The sequence below is a fragment of the Puccinia triticina genome, chromosome 7A (genome assembly GCF_026914185.1).
Source record: "Puccinia triticina chromosome 7A, complete sequence".
Classification (NCBI taxonomy): domain Eukaryota; kingdom Fungi; phylum Basidiomycota; class Pucciniomycetes; order Pucciniales; family Pucciniaceae; genus Puccinia; species Puccinia triticina.
The window spans coordinates 7,088,848-7,115,794 of NC_070564.1; the positions used below are offsets into that span (position 1 = coordinate 7,088,848).

The following is a 26,947-nucleotide window of genomic DNA, read 5'->3' on the forward strand; positions in this document are numbered from 1 at the left end:
AGGGCCATCCATGAAAGTGAATACTGAGAAGTTGAGGCGCCTTGTAGAGATGATTCTAGGCTATTATAAAGTGTCTGTGGGCGTGGATTACATGTACCAGAGTGATTTCTAGAGGGCGTTGGGCAGTGATCCCTTCCTGGTGAGTGTCTGAGTGATGTAATAAGGTTTTGATTAGGCTCACCACACCGGTTCAAGTACACATTCTCTTCAGCCTTGGAAATCTCGATGGATCCTTCTTGTTTGTCTTTTCGCCTTCTTTCAAGATCCAATTCATCTTCCTGTCAGTTTCAAAAAGTTTGTTAGTCACCAAGAAAATAACACAGTGATGAACAAATAACATGTCGCAAGTGACTCTTCTCAGTGTCTGTGAAGGTGCTGATTCGCTTTTGTAAGCAGGTTGTGACTCACGTAATCAAATTCGTCCTCCCTTCCACGATATTCAACGTTCTCATCCAGCTCGTCGAACCCAGGCGCATACGCACTCCAGTTCTCAGTCACGCCAGTGACCCAGATATGGATCAACTCCAAGATTGAGACCAACGCTACAATCGGTCAAGTGGGATGCCACTGAAGATAAGGGCAAAAAAAAAGAGTCATCAAAGTGGCCCAATTCCAAGCGGGTTAGTACAGTTTACAAGATATTGCAGAAAATCTTGTGGTATAGCTGCAATTACAGCCGCTGACGTACATCAAAAGCTTCCGAAGGGTCTTTAGGCCCGTCCAAGATTTTAGTCAACGTTCCCGAACTACAATCCCCAATGAATATCTGGTGGGAGTCTTTATGGCCTGCGCCAGCAACGACATACTCCGAGCCAAATCCGCAGCCTTGCCAGGGAGTGCAAACAATGGTATCCTGGAATTTGTGGTCCAAAATCATCGACGGTATCAATTCTCCGGCCTTGAACTTCAAACTATACACCCGGATTAATCGATCGTTCGAGTTCAGACTATTGAGCTGCCCTTAGTGTCAAACTCCATCGACTTGATGGTGTTGTTATTCGAGATCTGTTCGATGTGCACTAACTACTACATATTCATAGTTTTTTGTTCAAGAAATAATTTCATACAAGGAGCGCAACAGGGCATGGGCTGGGTCAGATTCGTGCATCAACTGTAAAAATCACCTCTCTTCAAACATTCAGGAGAAGAAAAACGCACGATTTTAGTTCTACAATCAAATATATGTAACGTGCCCTGAGAAGTTCTAACATAGATCAGGTCACCACTGGGATTGAATCTAGCAACGGTAGCAGCCTGTCTGAATCGAAATGTAAATCATGTTTTTGATTAGACATGTTTCAGGGGAGCGAAGTCCGAGAATCAGAATCAAATAATACCTCTTCCGACGCGATGCACGCTTGCCAGAGGAAGCCTGGTCCTTTTCCGGGCTCTTGTGGGTAGATGGGTTTTTGTCTGGGTTGGTAGACTGGTGAGATTGTCGCGCGTCCAATTCCCATCTTCCACCTTGAGAGCGAAGATCCACAAAAATCGCTTCCTCTTGACTTTGAAGAGTGACGACGAGTAATTTTCTGGAAATCTGTGCGATCTTCAATTTTTCAATTTCTTTTCAAGTGATGAAAATGAGAAACAGAGTCGAGTAGATGGTCTGACCGAGGTTTACTTACCTGTTGATTGGATGGAACTGGGCACTGGTGACAGGAGCATCGAATCGCACGGTCTGCTTGCGCTCACCGGAGTTTAAGTCCCAAATGATCACGTTCCAATCTCTACTCGAGCTCAACAGATAGCGAGAATTACGGCTCCAGTCCAATGAGGTGATCGGCTTGACATGACCCATCAAGAATTTGATTGTCCTCTTGGTCTCGAAGTCGACGATCGTCACGCAGCCATCCAGCCTCCCTATCGCCAGATACTGCCCACAGAACATTCAGAACTCCACATTCCAATTTGGGTTTCTTCAGGACTGATGGAAAGCCCTCAAGAGAGGAGACTGCGCACAAATAGATACTTGGACAAGCGCCTCGACCTCGGTGTCAGAGACAGAGTCTTTGGCGGCAGGCGCGGCAACAGCGTGAGTGATCCATTCCAGGCAACCAGGGTCTCGCAGACCAAGACGAAGCCCTGCCACGCCTGGTTGAGGCGGGCAGCGAGCCGATGGAACTGGGCAATGAGGAACGAAGAGGGGGGAAGGATGGGCGAGGTTTTGAGGACCTTCAGGGCGCTCCGTGAGTACACTGCGTTGACTGTATAGCAGGAGGTGGAATTGGTGTTGTCAGTAGATGTGGAGGTGGGTTGTATGATTGTGTATGAGGGGAGAGTGTATGATCGTGGCGTACCTTGGGGTGCTGAGCTGGGGTATATGTACCTTGGTATTTGGATAGGGTTTCAGTTGCGCGGCGTGTGTTTGATGTGGTTACCAAGGGGGGTTGTCGGAGGCGTTGGTCAGGTACAGTTTGTGGCTTTATGCGGTCGGTGATGATGTGGGTCTGGCCTGGTTTGGTGGAGGTGGGGGTCGGAAAGACTATAAAAAGGGTGGGGTTGGAGTCGGGTTTGTTCCTCAGGCGAATCTTTGGCTGTACTTCCAGCTTGAGAGTCGCCTCACCCTCGTCCGCTGTTGCACTTGCGCAGTCCGGCGGGGGATATTCGGAGACCCCCCTGTGCTTTCGAGCTGGGGGTCTTCTTCTCATTGCTTTTTAACCCTGCTAGACAGGGATGGGCAATGGGCCACGGTGCGTCAGCTTGCTGCGCTAGGTGGTGGGGAGCGGGCCTTGTTTTTATCATTTTGTATGTAGGGCTTGTTTTTTTGTGTTAATTTCTGGGTTGTAAGGGGAATTAGACCTTCTGTTTGCTTGTTTTTGAAAGGGGGAAACCTTTGAATTTATTTTTTGTGATTTGCTCAATTGTAGGGGGAACCCTTGAATTTTTTTTCTGTGAACCTGAAGCTTTAATATACTTGGATATATGAAAAGGAAAGCAATAAAATACTACTTATGGTTTGGAATGGAGCACCACACCGTGAAACAGAACTTGCCTCGAGGTTCTCCCTCTGTGTCCCACTCAATGGATAGTGAACAACTCCCAACTGGAGTCCTTACACTTTTTTTTTCTGGTTCCTCAATTTGGCAAGCAATTTTTTTTTTCAATCAACTGCGTCTGTCCCCCTCACTGCTCACTGCCACTGCGACTGCCCCCCTCACTGCTCACTGCAACTGCAACTGCCTTCCTCACTGCCCACTGATCTATTATTACTGCCATCTCTCTTGCCACTGCTTCAATCCCAAACAGAAGTGATTGAAGAGTCAAATTATCCTCTTATGAGCACCCGCCAGTCAAACACCAACCCCCTTATTCCTCTTCAAGATCCAGAACAACTTGATCAGGAAATCAGACGCCATGCTTGTCTAGAAGCCGCTCTCGCCGCACCCACTGCTATTAACGTCCCATCACCAAGCGCCTCAGCTGATACACGGGTACCCGTTGACCCCAACACTGATTCAATGCAGAACCAATCCAATCAACAAAGCTCCTCCGGCGAACCAGCGGCGCCAGAGGAAATGTCCAACAACGACTTGATCCAGGCAATCCTGGTCCTGCAACAAAACACAGCCAAGCAGCTCCTTGCGGCCCAGGAAGTGGCGCAAGCTTGAGCAGAATTAAAAGCGGTCCAAAGCCAAGCTTGAGCCAATGTAAAGGCTGCACTGGACTCCTGGAGCAAGAACATTAGCCCAAAGACCAAGTCCACTCCGGCCCCGCAACTTGCACCGGGCCGCATTGACCTTCAACAATTCAAAATTTTGGATGGCCTGTACTTTAAAGGCCCCTTTCAGGATGTCGAAGCCTTCCTTCGTTGGATCCAAGCCCTTCAAGTTTTTTTGCAACAAATTTGGTCACGCATGCAGACAATAAGCGCCTCATCGTGGGCGGGCTCATTTCTGAGACAAATCTTCTCTTGTTCTACTCAAACAAATTTTTGAAGTACAAAGGGAAGTCTTGGGAATACTTCAAGGAACAAATGTCCAAATTTGCTCTCCCCGTTGAATAGAAGACGGCTCTCGAACACAATATTGCCCAGCTGAAGATGGCTGACACTGAAACTTTTCTGGAGTTCAGTACCCGTGCTTGGGCGCTCCAGAGCTTGGTCAACTTTGACAAACATTGCTTGATGACTACGAGCTAGCTAAGGCAGTAAAGATTGGCCTCCCGGAGGTCGTTCAAGCCAAGATATACAACCATCAAACTCTTTGATTGGTGAACTTCAAGTATGGCAAATTCAAAAACCGCACTAGTGGGTTCTACTCCAACCTAATTAAATCGTCTGCATTACAACTACGCCGCAACGCATCCACCACCACTACCTCTAGCAGGATAGCGGACACAGTTTGGCGCCTCCACGCTTACTTGGACAGTGTTGGGCTGTGCCACTTCTGCAAGAGAAATTGCGGGAGCGCCCCAAAAGCTTGCCCCAATCCAATGGACAAGAGTTGGGTGGACATACCGACTTCATTTGTCCCACCCCCCAAACCAGCAGACTATGTCCCCCCAGTGGCATAGACAGCATTAAAGAATAGCGGCCCTGCGAAGACGAATCCAGCGACTGCAGGCTGTCCAATTGGCCAACCCGTGGGTGTTGCAGGAATTGCAAATGAAGCCCCCGACTTAGATGAATTGTCTGCCTCATGCCTGGCGGGGGTAGACGGGCATTTGGATGCTTTGGCGCACAGATTCGTGAATTGGCACCTGACCGCCATGGAGGAAGACACTCAAGTAGCAGCTGTGGTGGGAGACCCTGACACAATTGAGATGCTCAGTAGTTTGGCAGCGACACAAGACAACAAATTTGTCCCTGAAGACCCTCAGTTTGATGAGGCCTCCCTCCTCGAGGCCTGCGGTGCCGCCGCCAAAGGTGGGAGCGCCGTGTATGTACTGTCTCCCCTCAGATTGACCCATCAATTTCACAGAGGGCAATGCTTACACGGGTCTCCCATAGGCCGGAGGGTACCACCACTCCCACTGATCCGGAGGGTACAATCACCCCCACTGATCCTGTAATGGCGAACCCCCAGACCAACCTTTAAGCACCCGTCCTCAATGGCCCCCCTGAACGCAACTGTGACGCTTATGTCCCCGCAAAAGTCACCGGTCATAGGAACACCCCCCCCCCCCTGTCGAACTTTCTCCTCAATCCCAGAACCCCTTTCCATCTTCCCCACCGTGCAAGACCAATGCAGTCACCAACTCATCAGACGACCACAGATCAAACATCCTGCAACAAAGAAGAACCAACCGTCCACCTGATCCGCCATTTCCCTTCCCTCTCATTTGTCAATTTTGAGTTGGAGGGACCCTCCCCCTCATCTTTTTATTGGGGGGGAGACTGTGAAGCCTCCGCGTACCGCGAGGTTTCACAAGAACAGTCACAGGCACATTTCCCACTCAACTATATCCTCTGGTCCTTGCACCTCTCCTAGCCGGCAGAGATCCCTGACTCATATCTCTCCCAGCTAGTCAAGCCATCCCCATTTTCCCTATTTTCTCCTTTCTTACTTCTCTCTCCTTCTCCCCCTTCCCCTTCTATCCCTGGTTGTATATACTCATGAGAGATCCCTGACTCATATCTCTCCTGGCTAGTGTTCCTTCCCCTTCCCCCCTTTGAGCAATTCATAGGCCCATGAACTAGAACTCACCTCAAGGTTCTCCCTCTGTGTCCCACTTGACGGATAGTGAAGGACTCCTAACTGGAGTCCTTACACAAAGTTATCAAGCGGTTCAACCAAACTGTGGCTGACATGGGCAGGAAAATCCTCATTGACAGCAGTATGGGAAAACCCTTCTGGGGTTTTGCTTTCTTATGGGCATGTGACACACTAAACATGATCCCTAACAAGCAAAGCGGACTGATCACACCTTTTGAGGATTTCTACGGTTTTAAACCCTTGTGTGACAGATCAAGAATTTTTGGTCAAAAAGCTTTTCTTCACGTTCCGTCAGAAAAGCGAAAGAAATTGGACGACAGAGCTCTTGAGGGCCAAGTTGTATCTCACTGCAACGACAGCAAGGGCTGGGTTTTCCTGATCAAGGACACTAACCAACTGCTTGCATCAGTGGTGGTTGAATGGCCAGACAAACCACCGACCACAGCAACAATTTGCAGGAAAGTACAAACACCGGAAGCAACACCGACGACACAGCAGCCAAAAACCACCCCAAAACCAGGCCCTGAACCAGCTCAACAGGAAAAAGGGTTCCAGGTTTCTTGTCCTCCCGCAGCTTGTAAGAAGTCAGATGTTGCATACATTGTAAACCTCATGGAGCTTGGAGACTTTACTGAAAAAATCAGATTTGAGCAACAGGAACTGATTGTAGATTGCGTCCTCCTGGAGTGCACATTTTTTGCAACAAATGTTCCCAAAACCTTTAAGCAGGCTCAGAAATCCCAAGACTGGCTGCGCTGGAAAGCGGCAATCGAAGAGGAACTCTCCAATTTGGACGTGATGAGAGTATGGTCGGCGAGACCTATCCTGCGCGGGAGAAAACCTCTCAAAGGCCACTGGGTCTTTGCGGAAAAAACCGACAAGACCGGAAGGACCATTTGTTTTAAGGCATGGTATGTAGCCAAAGGTTTCACACAAGTAGTGGATGTAGACTAACTTGTGTCTTTTGAACCCACTGCAACTTTTGTCTCAATGAGGCTGGTACTAACCCTAGCAGCAAAATTTAATTGGAGAGTGTATTCTTTTGATTTTGTTCCAGCCTATCTTAACGCCCCAATTGATGAAGAGGTGTGGGTTGAGGCCCCCGAGGGATGACAGTCAAACCGGGAGAAGCCCTTCTTCTCCACAAAGCTCTGTACAGCACGAAGCAAGCAGCGCACCGCTGGTGGCTACATCTCTAAGGAGTCCTAAAAGACCTTGGTTTTGAAGCAAGTCAGTACAACAACTTGCTCTACAAGGTGAAACACAAAGATAAACACGGTATCGTTTGGATACATGTGGACAATGGCATTGTTACAGGATCCTCTGAAGCGCTGCTGAGGTCTTTGGAGGAAGGTTTGAAAGGCCTACTAAAGATAAAGTGGTCTGACGGTTCAGATTCAATTGTAGGCCTTGACATAAATAGGAATCAATCCGGTTTCCGCCTCTGACAATCAAAACTCATCAGCAACATTCTGGATCTCCATTGGGATGGAGCCTTCAAGAAAAAAACACCGCTAACTTCCTCAGTGGATCTGATTACTGACACCTCTGGTGACTCTTCCACATCTAACGACTATCTATCCATTATTGGCATGTTCAGCTACCTGGCTGTAGGCAGCCAACCAGACATTTGTTTTGCAGTGAACCTTTTAGCGCGCTTCTCAGCTACCCTGGGACCAACTCACTGGAAAGCAGTACGGCACCTTATAGGTTACCTAGCTGACTCTCAAGACGTGTTTTTAGACTTGTACCCAAACAGCAAAGACCGTCCACTGAAGTATTTCTTTGACGCGTTGTGGGGAGATGAATTTGCTAAGCCCTCATATGGAATTCTTGTGACCTTCTATGGATGCTCAATCCTATGGTCTTCAAGGTGTTTTGCAACGATTGCGGCCTCGAAGTGCCAGGCTGAGTACATGGCGCTAGGGATAGGCACAAGACAGGTGCTGTGGGTTCAGCAACTCCTCAGTGATGTCCTTAAAAATAATTACATGGGCCTAATGCATTGCGACACCCAAGCGGCCATACGCGTAAACACAGATGATTTGGCCAACAAAATAGTAAGGCATGTAGATCGTGAATTCTACCTCACAAACCAAGCACTACATGAGAAGAAAACTGATCTTATCTGGGTCCCCACCAAAGAGCAACTAGCGGACATTTTCACCAAGGCTTTGGGAAGAGAGGCTTTCAAATTTTTTTGGGGGAGGATTATGGGAGGATAATAGTTTCAGGCGTCTAGGCAAGGGGGGAGTGTTGTAACTCCAGACTGGGTTACCGTTGTGGAACTCCGTCCGTGCCAGGCGGCGGCAGTTGTTGGAGGGATAAGGTTGGGGAATGCCCTCCGGGGATTGGTCGCGGAAAGAAGAGGGGGATCTGTAAGCGATGAGGTAGGGGAGTGTTTGATTTACGACGGCGTTGAGCGCGCGTCGGCGGGGTTTTGGGTTGAGAAGAGAAAGAAAAGGGAAAAATCGGGAAGGATGAGGAAAGTTGAGGATCTGGGGATCGTCGAAAGGGCGCCGGAAGGCGGAGTCAGACAGGAAGATGATCGACAAAGCTACGCCACGTGCGTGATAAGGGTCCCGCGAGTCAGCGGGATGGATAAAGCTCGGAGAAAATGCTCAGGATCGCGATCAATACTGAAGATCAATAAAATTCTGATGGAAAAATACGGTTCAGAGTGTCTCCCATGCCGTCCCATCGTCTAAGTTCGAACAGAACTTAGACTCCGGGCGCAGCACGCAGCGGGACCTTCATCATACACCCACGCGCGCAACAAACACAAAAGAGAGGAAACAGACAAAAGGAAACAAAACACAAAACCAAACCAACCCAGCACATAGCACAACCATCCAACACGCGCATATGAGAAATGAAACAACAACTGAGAGCGAAAAAAAATAAAAATAAAAGAAAGCAAGGAAACAAAAGAAAAGATCCAAAAGCAATTGTAGAAAGGGAACCAGCGCGCCAAAGATCCGGAAAGATTGAGTCCTGAAACGGGTTACATCCGGGAAAATTGATCCTCCACGCGTCTTGAAAGCTCCCGCGCGCCGTCGCGAGTTCTAAAGTTGACCCCGCGTGTACAAGATTGAACACCACATCTCCTCCCCAAATGCAGTCTGTCCCTAGACTGCTGCGCGCCTGTCGCCGAAAATTGAACTAAAATCCGCGCCTAAGAGGTCCAGAAAGAGAAGGAAAAGAAACCAAGGGCCGCCGCGGTGCTCACAAATGTGGTGTAGAGTAGAGTTTTCGAAAATACTTAAGAGCATCTAGCCCGGAGGTGCACAACTGGAGAGAACTTACTTTTGTTCTCCAGTGCCTCCACGCGAAAAGTAGCGCTTCACCTGATCCGCCGAAAATCGTCGTTTAAGTTCCGTCCCATCCAACTCCGCCAGGACATAGGATCCACCCTGGACCTGTTTCACGACGCGATAGGGACCGTTCCACCTATGCGCGAAAAGTTGGCCCCACTGAACCTCGAGAGATCGATTGTACGCCAAAACTAGCTCGCCCGTCTTGAGAGGTTCCCGCTGATGACCCGCGCGCCTTTCCTCCCAGTACCGGACTGACTCGCCCCTCGATTCCATCATCTTCTGGTACGCCTTGCCACGCGTTTCCTCGCTGCGCTCCAATTGAAGGGAACGCGCCGCCAGCAGATCGGTAGTATTCGTCACCGACTCCCAATCGACGCCTAAGAAAGATTCCATCTCTAGATCTAAGGGAAGAACGGCCCGCTGGCCGAAAACCAGCTTGAATGGGGAATAGCCGGTGGTCCGTTTGGTCGAGATTCTATCCGCAAAGAGCACCAAGGGAAGAAATTTCCGGCAGTTCTTGCCGCTCTCGCCAGCCAATTTCACCAGGGCGGCTTTGAGTGGCCCGTGCCCGCGCTCAACCATACCCTGACTTTCAGGGTAGTAAGGAGTAGAAACACGATGGTGCCCGGGAAGTGCCCGCAACATGTCGGCCAACGCGCCGCCGAATTCCGATCCACCGTCAGTCGAATATGATTGTGCTAGCCCGTAACGCATCGTCCAATGTTCTTGTAGGAATGTAGCCACAGCCTCTGAGGTCAAATTATTGAGAATTTTGGCTTCCACCCAGCCAGAGAAGTCGTCCCGTGCGACAATGAGATATTTGGCGCCGCTAGCTTTCAAATGAACTGCGTCCATCGAGACGCGACCAAAGACCGTGGACTCTCCAGTCGGGTAATGAACTTCTTGAGGCCGACGGAGGTCCCTCTTTTGACATGCGTCACAACTCTGACACCATTTCACTACGGCCTGCTTGAGCGAAGGCCACCAAAAGCGCTCCGCCACACGGCGATAAGTTTCCGTAGTGCCTCGGTGGCCCAGGCTTTCATGGAGCTGATTGAGGATCTCGTCCTGTTTTGCGGGAATGGTTACGACAATCTTTGGCAGGGGGCTTCCTCTCTTCATGAGACGCCCGGACTGTAAGAAGAACTCCGCTGATCTGCGCTTCAAAGCACGAAAGTCTTTAGCATTCATCTCCTTAGGCTTAGATAACGTGGCCAGAAAACTCTCCATCATCCGCCAATAGCCCTCCTGAAACCCAGTATACTCTCCTTGAGCACCAGACGCGCCGACGTATCGAGGATGAATGAGAGGTGCGTCTTCATCGAACTCAGCATCTGGGATGGACTCATCGTCCTCCATCGGTCGTCGAGACAGCCCGTCCGGCATGGTAAAAGATTTACCCGGACGGTGAACGATGTCGAAGGAAAAAAGCTGAATAAAAGCCACCCAGCGCGTCATCGGGGCGTTGGGTAAGCTGGGGGAGTTAATCATCTGGATCAAAGAGATAGCGTCGACTTGGAGCTCAAAATGCTGCCCCCAAAGAACGGTCTGCAGCTTCTTGAGTATCCGCGCTACACCGCACAATTCGAGCTTTGGCTGAGAGTAACGCGACTCGACATCCAAAAACAAAAGAGACTCGTAGAGAGCGGGGCGATCAAGGCCATTTGAATCTTGCTGGGTGAGAACCGCACCCGCCGCGTGGAAGCTGGAATCCACCGCCAGTTTGATCTTGCCTGCATCCGGGCCGTATTCGATTTTGACCAGCACAATGTCCTTGCCTACAATCAACTTGAGCTTTTCAAACGCCGCGTCGCACTCCGCCGACCAAATCCAATCCACGTCCTTCCGCGTAAGGCGTCGCAGCGGAAGACATATTTCCGAAAGTGCCGGAATAAAAATGCGAACGTAGACCACAACCCCCAGGAAACCTCGAATTTCCGTTGCGTTAGCCGGAGTTGGCCAAGAGAGAATTTTATTAACTTTAGTCTTCGCCATTCTCCGGCCCTCCTTGCATACTACATGGCCCACGATCTCGAGAGCCGGCACGCAAGCTGCCAATTTAGCCGCAGAAACCGTGAGTCCGCTTTCTTCGATTCGAAAAAGAATCCGTTCAAGGGTTGTCGCGTACTCCCAAATGAAACGCCGAATACCAGAGTGCCAAGTGAGAACTTCATTGTCGTAGTCGGACGCTGGCCCCTTGATGCCGCCGTCGTCGATGAAAATACCAGCATGATCAGGGATCTCCTCTTGGAGGATCCACATCATCTGAGCCTGGTACACGGCCACAGAATTCGTGGCTCCTTGAGGGAGGCGAGTGAGCTGAAAACGCCCCAACGGAGTATCGAAAGTGGTTAAAGGACGAGAGATAGGGTCGAGCGCGCGCTCATCATATCCTCCCATTATGTCTCCCAAACCGTAACAAGCACGGCCGGCGAAGGATTCGACGAAGTCTTCTGTAGCAGGGGGAACTCCGGCATCTTTAATAGTCACCTTGTTTAGCGGCTGAAGGTCGTGAACTATACGCAGTTTACCGTTACTCTTAAGCACGCAGAAGACCGGAGATGAGTAGCTTGAGGTAGACTGCTCGTACAAGCCCGTAGTAACCCGCTCACGGACACGGCTGATGAATTTGTCTAACATAGCGGCCGGGATTGGTATCTTTTTCTTCTGCCACGGCTCGTGTTCGACAACGGGAATGATGTAGGGTAACCCGTATGAATCCTTCAAGAGGCCACGCTCTGACTCGTCAAAGGCTATGGCTAGATTACGTTCGGCTAAGACATTCTTGATAACATTCAACTCATCAGGCCATAGCCACCCGTCCGGTCCGAAATTCACGACTTCAAGCCGGTCTGCAGTGACGCGTCCGCGCGGTACGAAAGAGCCGGCTAGAGAACGCGGGAGGGGCCGATAAGGATCGCGTGATAGAGGAGGTCGACGCAAAGGAGGATTTAGACCTTGAGGCATGGCCTGATTGACCGGCTTAACCTTCCTCGAAACCGGCTTATACTTCGCCGCAAACGTGAGGAACTCGCCCCGCGACCACGCATCCACCAGCGCAAGTTGCTCTTGGAACTTCAAACCGCACTCCATCAGTGTCCACGTGCGGTGTTCGGCGCGATCTTCGAAGGGTGCCTTGTCTGAAAACGAAAAACGAGGCGAATGTCCTTTGCTCACGACTGTGGCACGCGGTAGGGTACAACAACTTGGTATAGCATCACGCTCCGGAGGTGCACTTTGGTTGGAACTTACTTTCAGTCCAAAGTCCCTCCGCGGTGCCCCAAATTCCACTTCACCTCCCTCGCAAAATAAAGAAAATCGTAGATTCACCTCATTGCGGAGGATCTTTAGTTTTTCCTTGTTGCAGAGGCTCGGGAGTTTAGACTCATCGCGGAGTCTAGTTTTACCCTCATTGCGGAGGACGCCATAGGACGTATCTAGTTTGTTCTCTTCGCAGAGAGGGGATTGAGACGCTAGTTTATTCTCGTCGCGGAGACGAGTTTGAGAAGATGGGAAGTCGCCTAAAACGGGAGATAGAGGCGAACAACCGGCGAGGCTCACAGATGTGGCATGTAATGCTAATGACGACGTAGTAGAACCCTGGGAGGTGCATAACTGGGAGGAACTTACTTCCTGTCTCCCAAACCTCCGCGAATTTCCCATATCCTCCATTCCACCCTGCTCCAATAAACCATCGCTGAAAGAAAACGCGCCAAGAGCCGCGCCAGAGAAAGAAAAAAGACCGTGAGAAAGAACGCCAATAGAGCCGGAAAAAAGAAGTGACCTGAGATCTGAAGATATGTTTTTGAGAGGTTTAGTGTTTTCTTCATGTTTTTTCGATTTGATATTTTGATTATTGGACGAGAAAATGGAACAAAGCCGGTGAATCTCTTGATGATGAGTTGATCCAGCGGCGCGTGGGCGAGATCCTAGATTAACACGGCCACTTGACAGATCAACTTTACTCATAAAAAATGACGCCCTTCGACAGGGTCGTCGCGCGCCGTGTTTGAGTGCGTCAGGATCGCCTTCTTCCCATTGCTAGGGAATTCGCGCTCCCACCGTCCCGAATCCGTCGCGCAGAGGGAAACCTCTATCCTCCTCCCATTTGAGTCCGGGAGCAAGATCCTCTCGCCTACTTCTGCCGAAAAGTTGAGAGTGGCGTCGAAATCCATGAGAAAGGGCCGCCCCAAGATCATGGGCCCGGCCATTCGAGTGATCCAGAAGTGACACGTGCCCACGATGGATTTGCCAATGCGGAGCGGAACGTCCTCAGCGACACCAACCAGTTCACAGGCTTGATTGCCAATTCCGTAGACTGCTGAACTAAAGTTGACGCGCGGGCTAATATTGAACTTGTTAGCCATCGCATCCGAGATAAGGTTAAGCTGGGATCCGGAATCCACCAAAGGAGATGCATTACTCTCCTCGTCTCCCACCAAGCACGGCAAATAGCCCAACGGGCACGAGTAGAGCCGCGGCTCAAATCCGTTCGCCTTGAAATCCACGCCCTCAGCCAGAGTACCTGAAGAGACCTTCAGCTCCTCCGCTCCAACCTCTACGCGCTTGCGCGATACCCATCGCTTCATGCCTTCAGCGACAGACGGTGCCACCGCTAAAAGCTCCGAAACCGACAAATCCGGAACCTTGAGACCGGAGATCTTCTTGAGCACGCCTTCGACGGCGTTTGGATGATCCTTGGAGATACCGCGCTCGAAGCGCACCTTGGGCGCAGCGCTAGCAGGCTTGGCTGGCTGCTCGGAAGAAGACTGCTCGGGAGAAGAAGGGCCCGCGGTCGGAGAAGCAGGAACCCTCTCAAACAATTCAGCTTCCATATCTGAGTCATCTACTTCAGAATTGGGAGCACGCGCCGTAGACTTTTTAACCGGCTTCCGCACGGCTGAAGGAGGAACCGCAGGCGCCTTGTAAGGATTTGGAGCCTCGTGCTTCTTTCGCGCAGGATCCGCCTCGTAGGATCCAGAAAAAGACTGCGAAGTGACAGCCGGGGGGTACCAGGGATCGAGGGAGCCACACGTAGCGCGGAATTCCGGCGTGACTACGCTAGCGGTAGGGGGAGGTTGGAAAGAGGCGACCACATGACGAATGGGCCGCGAGGAATCGAAAGGGATAAGTGCCCCGTTGGGCAAGAAGAAATTGTTGCCCTTCTGCTCGACCAGATTGGCTTCTTTGTCTTTCTTGAGCTCGAAACAGCGTCCGGTACCGTGCCCTTCACGGTGACAGTAGTAGCAAACCAAAGGACCGCGCTCCGCCGGCGGTACATTGCCAGAGGACTGAGGAGGCTGAGCACCGTATTTCTTCTCCAAGCGCTGCTCAAAAGATTGCAGCATCTGGGAGATGTCGTCGATGGTAGCGGGTGGCTTCTCTGACGCGGCGGGAGCTTTAGGGCGACGATCTTGCTCAATCTTCCGCATGACGTCGTTGGCCTGCTGAAAAGGACCTGCGGGAACAGGTGAAGAAGTCCTTGCGTCTTCAAAAGTCAAAGCCGTTTGGCCTTTCATCACCTCCGCGACCGCGGTCTTCAAGATCTCGAAAGCGGGAAGCTTAAATCGGTTATCAAGAGTAGTGATCATAGTGTTAGCCTTGATCAGGTGATCTCTAACGCGCTCCTGAACTCCACTTGACAGCGATCGATAATAGAGAGTCCGAATTTCCTCCACTGAGTCAATATGGGCTTTGCGAAGAAGATAGGATTGTATCGGCTCCCAGACGCGCCGAAAGTCTTGATAATCCACCACAGACAAGACCCCACCCTTAGCAATCCACGATTGAGCCAAGGCCTCTAAATTCGGCAAGGTGAAACGCGCCGTGTCGACCTGGCCCCAGTACGCGAGCATGGCAGCCTTGAGCGAAGTCCAATTCGGCGGGTCGTACCCGTCAAGAGTCTCCAACACGTCCTTGACCTCAACCTTGCGCACAAAGAAACGCACTTGCTGCGCCATATCAAACTCTGACGCGCCGTCCAAGTCCGCGGCCAGCTGGTAATCCGCTAGAAACCGCTCGACATGCGTACCGTCGAAACCCAAGCCTTTGTCCTGAGGCTTGATCTTCACGCGCCTTGCGCCTTCTACTGGGTCGGCCATCGCAAGCGAGGAAAAGAGACCTGATTGGAAAAGAGTATGCGAAAAATTCGAGTGGCTCACAGCGGTGGCTAAAGTAATGCTTTGACTTGTGTAGCAGACGCCCTGGAGGTGCACAAACTGGGAGGACTTACTTCTAAGCTCCTATGCCTCCGCCGCTGAACACTAAAAAAAAGAAAGAAAGAAAGAAAAGAAAGAAGAAAGAGGACCGCCAAGCGTCTCGAGACCGTGAAAAATCGGCGAGACTGTAAATCTTGAGGTCGCTGGTTCGATCCCGGCTCGGGGGACCAAATGTGGAACTCCGTCCGTGCGAGGCGGCGGCAGTTGTTGGAGGGATAAGGTTGGGGAATGCCCTCCGGGGATTGGTCGCGGAAAGAAGAGGGGGATCTGTAAGCGATGAGGTAGGGGAGTGTTTGATTTACGACGGCGTTGAGCGCGCGTCGGCGGGGTTTTGGGTTGAGAAGAGAAAGAAAAGGGAAAAATCGGGAAGGATGAGGAAAGTTGAGGATCTGGGGATCGTCGAAAGGGCGCCGGAAGGCGGAGTCAGACAGGAAGATGATCGACAAAGCTACGCCACGTGCGTGATAAGGGTCCCGCGAGTCAGCGGGATGGATAAAGCTCGGAGAAAATGCTCAGGATCGCGATCAATACTGAAGATCAATAAAATTCTGATGGAAAAATACGGTTCAGAGTGTCTCCCATGCCGTCCCATCGTCTAAGTTCGAACAGAACTTAGACTCCGGGCGCAGCACGCAGCGGGACCTTCATCATACACCCACGCGCGCAACAAACACAAAAGAGAGGAAACAGACAAAAGGAAACAAAACACAAAACCAAACCAACCCAGCACATAGCACAACCATCCAACACGCGCATATGAGAAATGAAACAACAACTGAGAGCGAAAAAAAATAAAAATAAAAGAAAGCAAGGAAACAAAAGAAAAGATCCAAAAGCAATTGTAGAAAGGGAACCAGCGCGCCAAAGATCCGGAAAGATTGAGTCCTGAAACGGGTTACATCCGGGAAAATTGATCCTCCACGCGTCTTGAAAGCTCCCGCGCGCTGTCGCGAGTTCTAAAGTTGACCCCGCGTGTACAAGATTGAACACCACACCGTTAGGGCTCTCCTAGACCCCCTTCAATCTACATGTATATAAACTTGTCTCTCAGTTTCTCTACATGTAATGTGATTGTGCGCATCCTCTTGCCCGTTTCTCATCAAATTTGACTTGATGGCTGTGATCTAGCTTGGGAGAATTCATCAGCTTCCTAGGATTCCTACCTCAGCCACAACTCCGGCTATAGCCAGTACAGGCAGACATATGGTCAGTCATTATGCTTGAGTATACTTTCTATTTTGTGTGATTGCTGTTGAAATCCTTCCCCACCTCACGTCTTCAGCCCCGATTGACAATTTTACTTGGACATCTTTCCTCCCGAGCCACGTGGACAGGTACCATGTTGATGAGGGCCACAAGATTGACTAGAAGACTACGCCAATTATAATGAGCCGGCCAAGCAGAACTATCCACAAGGAATCCCATCTAACTTCATGCAAGTGAACTTACACCACATGAGGAACCACTAGGAGACTCATTGTAAGGCAGGATAAAGCTTTCCTTATTGTAAATACTCAAAATTTATTTGGATTTAATTTCAGCTCTGATTACGGAGTTGGTTTCAAAAGTTTCCATCCCAAGCCACACCAACAGAGAAAATCTTGACAAGGACCACTTAACCTCTACTTCCTCATCGTGGGTCGATTATGATAACCTCCCTAAAAAACTGCGTCAAGGCCTCTAGTGTTTCAATTTTCTGGGCTTGGAACAGAACTCCTAACGGCTTACACACAGACCTACTGGATGATGAACAGGGTTTGGTTTCACTTCTAAAATCACTGGTATCAGACATCACTGCGGAAGACTCAAGATGGTAATGGGGCATCTCTTCACAGAGTGTTGAACAAATAAACTGGACATCATATCAAACAAGTTCCATTTTCCCACATCTGCTTTTACAACAAACGTCTGGAGAAAATATACCAGCCAGTCTGGGTGAACATAAAGCATTGATTTTGAAAGCTTACAGAACAAAAACCCACGTATCCCGCCAGAAAGAAAAAAAAAGTGGCATTTCTTCCAGTTTCAATCAAATCAGAACTGTTCATCAGGGCCTACCGGGAAGATTCTCTACACAGCAGGGCAAATCGAGAATTGGCGGCGCGCCCCGCAGGTGTCATAGCCTCAAAGCGCCACTTGCGCGCCCCCAAAACGCCACACTCGCGCCCCAACAGTGAGCGCTCCCTGAACGCACCCAAAGCTACCCAGGGTCGCCCCTGGGGCCGGTGGCGACACCGGTACCCCCTTGGTACGCCTCGGAGACCGGTGCCGGCCTGGGGGCGACCTTGTCGCTGCCCCGGCGACAGTTGGGCTGTTGCGCCCTCGGGGCCCTACAGTCAGCGCTCCCTGAACGCACCCAGGGCTACCCAGGCTCGCCCCCGGGGCCGGTGGCGACACTGGTGTGCCCTCGGTATGCCTTGGAGACCGGTGCCGGCCTGGGGGCGACCTGGTCGCTGCCCCGGCAGCGGTCGGGCTGTTGCACCCTCGGGGCCCTGCAAACTGCCGAAGCGCCCCAAGGGCGTTCCTGACCCCCAAGGGATTTCCACCCCCCACAGCCTCAGGTACGACCTAACAATCACCTTGTGACCACTGCAAGTCAACAACACGGCCTCGATGCAGGTTGCCGAGGCCTCTTGCATCATTTTTTTTCATTTTTTTTTTCTTCTCACAACCACCTCAAAAGATGCTCTGCCACGTGAGAGCCCGAGAAAACAATTTTTTTTTGAACTTTTTTTTTTGACTTTTTTTTTGACTTTTTTTTTGACTTTTTTTTTGACTTTTTTTTTGACTTTTTTTTTGACTTTTTTTTTGACTTTTTTTTTGACTTTTTTTTTGACTTTTTTTTTGACTTGTCATGATTTTCTCCCAAAAGTGTTGCAAAACACAGGGAAGTCCGTTATGAACCCTCAAATTACGGTTGACCTCCATCGAAGTACACTGCGGGCTTCTCGCTGTCGCTGCGGCCCGCAGCGACATCATGACACTGCATATCAGAATGCAAGGTCAGCTGCAGCAACATCTGGCCGGCTGATTTGCCTTTGGACAGCCGGCCACCACAGTACGTACATAACAACCTCTCGATGACCGGTCCTTGTGCCGGCCATCAAGAGGATTACACACTCCTCTCACTCCTCTTGGTGACCAACTCACGGACCGGTCATCGGGAGGAGTCCACACTCCTCTTGATGCAAGCACACACTGGCGTCAAGAGGAGTACAGACACCTCTTGATGGCCGGCACAACGACCGGTCACCAAGAGGAGTACGCACTCCTCTTGATGGCTGGCCCAAGGCCCGGTCATCGGGAGGAGCACATACACACTTCCCTCAATGGAGGGCACAGACCGGGCATTGAGGTGCATGTACTCCTCTCAACACCGGCCTGTGTTGGCATTGAGAGGAGTATAGATTCCTCCTCCCGATGACCGGTCCTTGTGCTGGTCATTGAGAGGAGTGTGGATTCCTCCTCCCAATGACCAGTCGTTATGCTGGTCATCAAGAGGAGTGTGGACAACTCTCAACGGCAGGCACAAGGACTGCTCCTGATGGCCGGTCCTTGGGCCAGCCATTGAGAGGAGTGCATACTTCTCTCGGTGACCAGTCGTTGTGCCAGCCATTGAGAGGTGCGGTGTGTGTACACACCCCGGTGGCCGGCTGATGGACAGCCGGCCAAGTGTCGCTGCAATATGGTGCATCAAGCCCGTCTGGGCACTTGCCCAAGTTCCGGGTGTAAATCAACAAGTTCACGTGCCCAGGCCAAAGCCCGCTGGGCCAAGCCCCAAGCGCGCGTGGCCAAGAAACATTTCCCACTTGGCACATAGCCAAGTTTGGGGGGTCCAGAGACAAGTCCCGCTGGGCCAATACCCAAGAAAGCATGCCACGCACGCCGAGCAATGTATCACCGTGGGCTTGTACGATGAGTGATGCACCCCACAGCTCAGGGGTTTATCACTCTGCAATGCAGAGTCCTCCCCACGTCTGCCTGAATCTTCAGTGGCGACTTGGTGGGATCGCTGAACGGACTCTGGAACAACAAATTAAAAAGAAGAAAAATGACGGTCAACAGAAGAAAAAAATGTAGAAAAAAGTTGTAAAAAAAGTGTGTATAGATGGATGCAACACGTCTGCTCACCTGACTCGAGTGGCCTGCTAGTTGTGCTGGTGGTTGTTTTGTGTTTTTGAGGTTAGAGGGTGGCCGGAGGAGCTTGAAGCCAATGGATTGGATCGGCCCAGCGGTTGTGTAGGCTCACCCGGGGCTTGGCTCTGTGCCAAGAATTGGGCCCCACGGAACCCACCCAATCCAGCCCGCTCTCCCAAGCTCGCGTGGCCGAGTGCCCAGCGGGACTGGGCCAAGTGCCCAGACGGGCTTGATACACCATACTTGTTGCGCGGGGTTCGAATCCCCACTGAATTGTCAGATGTTGCTGCGGTCTGCAGCGACATCGAGATGCCTGCAGTGGTAGCTGTGTAGTGCAGCTGTCAGGAGCGGCCTCTTGATTAGTTCGGACCACAGACTAGGCGGTTTGAGCCCCGCAGTAGCCATATTTTTAGCTTTGCTGGCCTCGGGGCTCCCTCTCGGCCCAGCGGAGCTGGCTCTGGGTGGCGTCACAGTTGCGCCCCTCAAAGTGAGAAACGCATCATGGGCGACCCGGCGGGGCGCTCCTGGGACCATTAGACTCGCCCCCGATGCGCCCCATCAGGGCGTCACTAGGGCGGTAAGTTACCAAGCGCCCTCCGGGCGTTCCGATCTTGCAGGGTCCCGGCGACGCCCCGGAAGCCGCCCCCGGGGCGTCGGGTTTGACCCGCTGTGTATGTGAAATTGTAAGAATATGATGATGGACGAGTTGGTCCCAAAGTTTAAATAATTGTTCTTTCATTTGCAATTGTGTCACTAGCACCTACTAGTTATCTAACCTCACTTCTTAGAGCATCCGCATTGGTTGCATTAAACCCTGCGCTAAGCCAAATTTAGCGACAGAAACACCACACCGGTGTCGGTAAGTCCCGGGCTATTGTTAAATATTTTGGCTTTTGTTGATAAAGGTTGCCAAATCTGGCAACACTTATTGACAAAGCTATAGCTGCGCATTCCTCCCGCAGGCAGCTTTGCATCACCCATATCAAACAGACTCACACATCCCTCACAACATCTCTTCCATTGTTTCAAAAACAATCAAAAACAAATTCCCAATGGCTTGCGGAACAAACTTTATCAACACAGAAGATGTTCAACTCGCGAGGAGCTGGCTTCACATATCGCAGAGCCAAATATCGAACTCAATGAAAATGGATCACTTCTGGAAGGAGGTTGCCAATCATTTTAATGAGAACTCAGCTGGTCAGGAACAAGATTCAAAGAGCCTCAGAACTCGGTGAGTCCTCTTTTCAATCTCAACACCATTCTTTATAGCTTATTTTTGTTGAAGAGCAGATGGGCAGGTCTCCGACTGGCTGTCACAAAGTTCTGTGGAATCTACACTTCTATTGAGAAAAACCCGCCCTCTGGAAGCAGCCCGTCCAATTGGATCACTCAGGCAAAGATGCTTTTTCAAGATCAGGCTGGCAAGGGCTTCAGCTATCAACTTGCCTGGATGGAGTTGCGCAATGTAGCATGTTTCCAATCATTGAACAATGACCTCAACTGAAATCCATCTGTAATTTTTTACTGCATCTCCTACCATTCTGTCTGGTCATTGAGAGGACACATCCTTCTCCATGACCAGCTTGTACCGGTTATCAAGAGGTTATCCAAAAGAATTGACCCTCTCAATGACCGCTCTGACCAGTCATTGAGAGGTTACAATAACTAATCTACCCTCCCAATGACCAGGACAACCCGGGCATCAAGAGGAAGGAGTTTCCCCGATGAACGGTGACAGTTCATTGGGGAAACTCCTGCCTCTCAGACAGACCATTCAACGGTCTGTCTGACCGGTCATTGAGGAGGTGGGGTGGAGTTTGATGACCGGTAAAACTCGGTCATTGAGAGGGGCTGAGTTCTCTTGATTACCGGTACAAACTGGTGGTGGGTGTTGTTGGTGCAGTCAGGCAAGTTAGCGTTGAATTTGGCTCAACCGGTGTGGAGTGCCCTCCGCATTGCTACATTTGGCTCTTAACGTGCGCCATTTTAGCTTAGATTTTAGCCGAACCAATGCAGATGCTCTTAGTGATTTTGGCCAGTTGTTGTCAGAGTTTGGTGGCTTTGGAGGCATCCATTGTATAGCTGGGACCGCGGAGGGTGTGATGTTGGAGCGGGATATTTAAGGTTTCTAAAGGCGGAGTTGGGATAGTCAAGGTTTTGGAGGCAGAGCAATCTGGTTTCTGTAAGAGCAGAGTTGGGGTATTCAAGGTTTCTAAGAGCAGAGTAGGGATATTCAAGGTTTTGGAATTGGGGTTTTCAAGGTTTTAGAGGTGGAGCAATCTGGTTTCTGTTGGTCTTTTGGGTTCTTAATTATCTTTGTCTTTGTGAAGTAGATCCTGCAATATGTTATGGTCTGTTCTGGGGAGAGGAAGATGGAGTCTAGGGGTTCTGGATCAAATATGGTAGATTGCAGGATGAGGAACAGGCTTGGATCTCCAGCCTCTTGAGCCTTGAGTATGGTCCGTGAAATGTATGTGTAGTCTATTTACATGTGAGTCTGCGCTGAGGAGCCCACGCTACGGCTCATAACAGAAAAACTGCCTCAAAGCAACGGTGGGTTGCTACTTTACTCTACGATAACCAGGCCAGGAGAGTAAAGTAGTGACCTTCAATTATTTTTTTCACGGTTATCGTTATTGCTAGCGCGCGGATAGCTGTGTCACGGTTATTGTAACTGGCCTTTCTTCATAAGGCTGTTACTGGTAAATTAACAAGTTATTGTAATGAAAGGCCAATTTTGCCCTAGAATGGCCCTTTCATACAGCTGTTACTGGTAAATGAACACATTAATGAGCAATGAAAGGCCAAATTTGCCCTCAAATGGCCTTTTATTGCTCAATATCTTGCTCAATAACTGCTGCTCTGGGCATAGATATCATAGCTTCCTTGTAAAAGAAACTCTCCCTGAGTGGGTTACTGATATTGCACCATATTTCACAGTGGTTACCAGTCCGGTTATCGTAGAGTGACCAAAAATTGCTAGGATAACGCTACTTTACCAATAACTGTAAAGTAGTGACCCACCGTTGCTCAAAGCGGTGTAAGACTCAAAAGTGGTTGCAAAACCCTTTTGCTGAATGGTGAAGGGTATGATGGAGGTGCAAAGCTCTGCCCTTTTGCTATCAGATAACATGACCCATCAAGCTAAGCTTGGCAAGTTTTAATCAAGTGATAGCTCACTGCCAGCATAATTGGCTGGGTTGAGGTTATCCCAGTTAAACTGAGATGAACTCAACCAATTTAAACTTGGTTGATCTTAACTGATGAAATATAAATCCAAGGTACCCCCCTTGAATTTATATTTCATTGGACGATGTGAGCCTGAGTCTCTATAGTGACAGCAGGACACAAGAAATGGGGGGGCAATAGTTGGATTTCTTGGGATAAAGAAAATACAACTATAAGAGAAAAAGAGAAAGAGAGAGAGAAACTGAGCAAGATCAGGATAAAGAGAAGTACTAGGTTATTCTAGTGGGAATGCACGTCCACTGGCAATGCTACTCTTCAGAAGAGTGCTGCTAATCTGTGCTAAGAAGTGCTACAGCTTCCTCTCAGGAGGGTATCTGGATTAGATAAGTTTAATCCAGCCACAATTTTTTAGCTTCCTTCTGGATAGTCAAGGTTCTTAAAGGGAAACCTAAGGGACAGCCCTGTAACCTAGATTTGAGGCAAAGGCCAAATGATAATAAGGGACAGCCCTGTGATCAAGATTGAGGCAAAGGCCAGTAGATTTGGAGGGGCAGCCCTATGATCAAGAAGAAGACAAAACCAGCAGAAAGAGCAGATCAAGCAAGACACAGAGTTGTACCTCTGAGATAAACAAGGTTCAGTGAAAGAGGTTACTTACTGTCAATATCCTAGGCACCTGTGACGGTAGGTATGCTGGGAGTGTTGTAAGCTCTTTGGTGGTGATCCTGGGGTTATCTGGGTGGTGGTTCTGGTGTGCTGAAGTCTGTAGATCCGCCTCAGGCAAGGGGGATCCTGACTACGAAAATTTTCACAGTTTGCTTATGTAATTTACATATGTACATGTGGTTTGGCGCGCCTGGTAGCGCTGACACGTCACAACTGCGCATGCGCGTCACAACTCAATAACTCAGGGAAGGAGTATAGTTACAAGGAATTGATGAGTTGTAACTAGGGTTAAAATTGCATGAGTAAACAGAATATGGAGTCAAAACAAGGTTATCTCTTAAGACAAAAAAGACATAAATTAATTCATATGTAAAAAGTAGAAAAAGGCAGACTTTAGGTCAGCTGAGTTGACTCTAAGGCTGAAAGATGAGATCAACCCATTTTAAATTGGTTGAGTGCATCCCAGTTAAACTGGGATGAATTCATCCCAGCCAATTATGCTGGCAGTGTAGGTCTGGTCTAGTTCTAGATGAAGTTGTTTGATGACAGGTATGTCAGAGTTGAGGGTGATTTTAGTAGTTATTTGCAAATATGAGGGTTGTGGTGAGGTATAGATGTGATGGTAAGTGTGAAGGTGGTATGTAAATATGTCAGCCGGCTACGCAGCGCAAGCCAGCGTAACACCTATATTATAAATAATTATAAATAATATTAAATTAATGTTTTACGGTTTTTGTGACAGATCCAAGTATATTAAAGTCTCAGATTCATAGAAAAAAAAAGGGGGTTTCCCCTACAATAATCTAAAATACAAAAAAAAAAATCAGAGGTTTTCCCTCATACAAAAAGGCTGACAAAATGCCGAGGTTTTGCACCAAACCAGACAAATAACAACAACAGAGAACAAAACCCAAAAGCGCCCGCACCCAGCCACCTAGCGCAGCAAGCTGACGCACCGTGGCCCAACACCCATCCCTGTCTAGCAGGGTTAAAAAGCGTTGGGAGGAAGACCCCCAGCCCTAAAGCACAAGGGGGGCCCACAAATATCCCCTGCCGGACTGCGCAATTGCAACAGCGGACGGGGGTGAGACAACCCCTGGCTGGAATTACAGCTCGTGGGTCGCCTGAGGAAAATCACACCAAACCCACCTCTCCTTTTATAATCACTCCTCCTCGCCCCGTTACTTCCAAAACATCCACCCAACAACAATGCAGACCTTGAGCAACAACCATACACCACCAAAACTCTCGCCACGGGCGTCCTCCAAAGACCGTTGCCCGACCAACCAGCAACAATCCACATCTTGTAACCACAGCTACAACCACTCAACCACGCCCCCCCCCTCCCAATGACATACGTGCAACCCAATCAATACCGTCTAACCCTTTGCTCATTGCCCCCGAGCCGGCCTGACCCTTCCAGCCTCACCTCGGCCCTTGCAACAAGCCCTCAAGACCACCTCCCTCCGACAAGTTTACAGCCCAGCCAAGGCAATATTTTTTTTGCACCATACTTATTCGCCGTGGCCCCTGCGCCACCGACGCCCCCCACGCCACGACTTTGGCCCAATCGGCCTGTGCGAGCCGGGCGTTGAGCTCGTCGACGTCGAGCGAGCGTGCAGGATTGACAGCACTGGCGACCGTCCACGCGCCCCGCTTGGCCTCGGCGCCGATCCCGGCGGCCCCGTCGACCAGGTTCCTCATCTTCAGGGTGTCCGGGTAAATGCTCACATCAAACGCCCCGCTCAAACGCTAACAAAACATCCCATCTCACATTGTCAGTCTTTCTGGTCTTGAATACGGGCGGTCTGTGCTTACCGAGAAGAAGGGGATGAATTGGTGCCGAGACAGGTATCCCGTCCGGTCGCGACCCACCTCGGCCCAAGCTTCCTTAAACCTGCGCACTAAACCGGCCCAAAACCATGAATTAGCCTCCTCTGAATCCCCCAGCAACAGACTCAATGATGCACCTTCTTCGCGATCGACGGCTTTGACTTTTCCAAACAACTGGAAGACGTAAGCGAAGTTATTGACGACCAACCCGGTAAACATGTCTGCGAAAGCCAGGCTCAATGAGCACGGAGATCTGTCCCGACGGGGGAAGGGAGGCCAGCTTACTGAGGACGATGTACATCGAGATGACGTTCCACGAGATGAACAAGATGTAAGCGGCGGCGGCGCTCCCGCAATCATTGAACAAGAAGTAGGGCGACGAGACGCAGTACGGCGGCTCGACGGTATACTGCGCAGGAGAAGAAGTCAGTCGGCCGCGCATAGTGAAAAAAAAGTGTGCTGAGAAGCGAGGAACTGACGTCGTGCATGAAAGCGGTCCATCCCTCCCTGAGAGACAGTGGGAATGAAGTTTCAGAGAGTGTTTGTGACAGAGAGAGGGAATGTGAGAAGACGGACCCAGTGCTTTGGATGGCAAGCATGACGAGGGCGTTAGCGAGGCTCTGGTAGTTGGAGTAGCGGGTGAGGGAGGTCGGGCCTGCGCGGGTGAGGCTGAAGTTCTCGACGAAGAGGATAGCCCAGACGAGGAAGAAGACGATCCAGAGGCTCATGAGGTTAGCGATCGAGGGCAGGCTGGACAGGGCGGTCTGGAACAGCTGGTTGAGCTCGTTGTTCTTCATCACCAGCTTGAACGCGATCGCCACCAGGAAGAACTTCTGGAACTGGATCGTCACGTTCGTCACTTGCCCCGGCAACACAATCGTCGGCACCGTCGTCCCAAACGTCCCCGCTATCATCACCACGTCGTAGATCCGCCACCCGTTCTGCTGGAAACTTATCCAGTCTAAGCCCAGCAGTCCCACCACCACATCCACGAGGTAAACGTCGCCAGAACAAGAAACGCTCCGGCTGCCAGATACGTCGAAGGTGAGCATTCACCCGAAAGTACTCCAATCTATCTTGAGCGACTGGGACTCATATTCTGTGGCCAGATGTCAATTAATCATCGACGGATTGACCAAAAAATTGGTCAGCTCGATCCAGCTTTCCATACTCCAATCCCAACGTGGAATCTGACAAAGGAGCTTTGTTACATAATTCTCACTAAAGGCGAACTTAGCACAAGTCCCTCGCCTGCCGGGGGGCAGAAGCGCCTCGCACGAAGTGCGACCTCCCGTCAGGGAGGGACTTGCGTGCAATCCACGATTCCTGGCGTGAGAGCCCCGCGTGCAGTTGGTGTTTTTTGCAGGTGGCCAACTTTGTGCCCCCAAATCCCCCACTTCCCAGAGGGCATGTTGCCCGCCTCTTGAACCGGTGAAAGACCTGCATCTCCTCTTCAAATTGGTGGTAGGCATGTCACCATTGCCCTCCTCCCATGAGCTGGAGATGGGCTCAAAAGAGCTCACTTTCCACGAATCCTTTGAGATGACTAATAGAGTTGTACAGTTCTGTACAGTAAATCTCACTCCCTACATGGCCACTTTTCCTCCGTGATTGGAAATTTCAACTGGGAGGATCAGGCCTTATATCGGGAGCTACAAGGCTCAAATTGCATCAAAAGAAGCGCAATGCCAAGCACTCCTTAAGTCCCGAGGGGCGACTTCAACAGATGAATGGTTGATTTTTAAAAAAGGAAAATGTGAAAAAAAGCCTAATACAGGCGGATATTCCTGGGGCTCTCAGGCCAGGTAAGCCTCTCTGTGAGACAGAGACCCTGCGGGGCTGGCTCTTTGGGGCTCTCACAGTGAGGCTTTGTTAAGCTCGCACTAAAGGCGGTGTCCAGGTTGGCAAGTATGTTGGGTCATAGGGTAAG

General features: G+C 50.3%; 3 protein-coding genes across 3 annotated transcripts; all 3 read right to left on the reverse strand.

Annotated features, from left to right (window-relative positions):
• Window positions 1-552: 552 nt before the first annotated feature.
• Window positions 553-877, reverse strand: PtA15_7A787 (uncharacterized protein; the record flags this gene model as incomplete). The annotated part of the gene is made up of 2 exons (XM_053171430.1): window positions 553-567; window positions 689-877. 2 exons carry the CDS (start codon window positions 875-877, stop codon window positions 553-555), a joined length of 204 nt encoding a protein of 67 aa, XP_053022613.1.
• Window positions 878-1,214: 337 nt separating this feature from the next.
• On the reverse strand, window positions 1,215-1,888 carry PtA15_7A788 (uncharacterized protein; the record flags this gene model as incomplete). Its single annotated transcript, XM_053171431.1, has 3 exons — window positions 1,215-1,258; window positions 1,338-1,537; window positions 1,626-1,888. The coding sequence occupies 3 exons, from the start codon at window positions 1,886-1,888 to the stop codon at window positions 1,215-1,217; spliced, it is 507 nt and encodes a 168-aa protein (XP_053022614.1).
• A 22,721-nt stretch (window positions 1,889-24,609) lies between these two features.
• PtA15_7A789 (uncharacterized protein) lies at window positions 24,610-26,069 on the reverse strand (the record flags this gene model as incomplete). The annotated part of the gene is made up of 6 exons (XM_053171432.1): window positions 24,610-24,936; window positions 25,003-25,088; window positions 25,155-25,238; window positions 25,303-25,426; window positions 25,497-25,524; window positions 25,594-26,069. The coding sequence occupies 6 exons, from the start codon at window positions 26,067-26,069 to the stop codon at window positions 24,610-24,612; spliced, it is 1,125 nt and encodes a 374-aa protein (XP_053022615.1).
• Window positions 26,070-26,947: the final 878 nt, after the last annotated feature.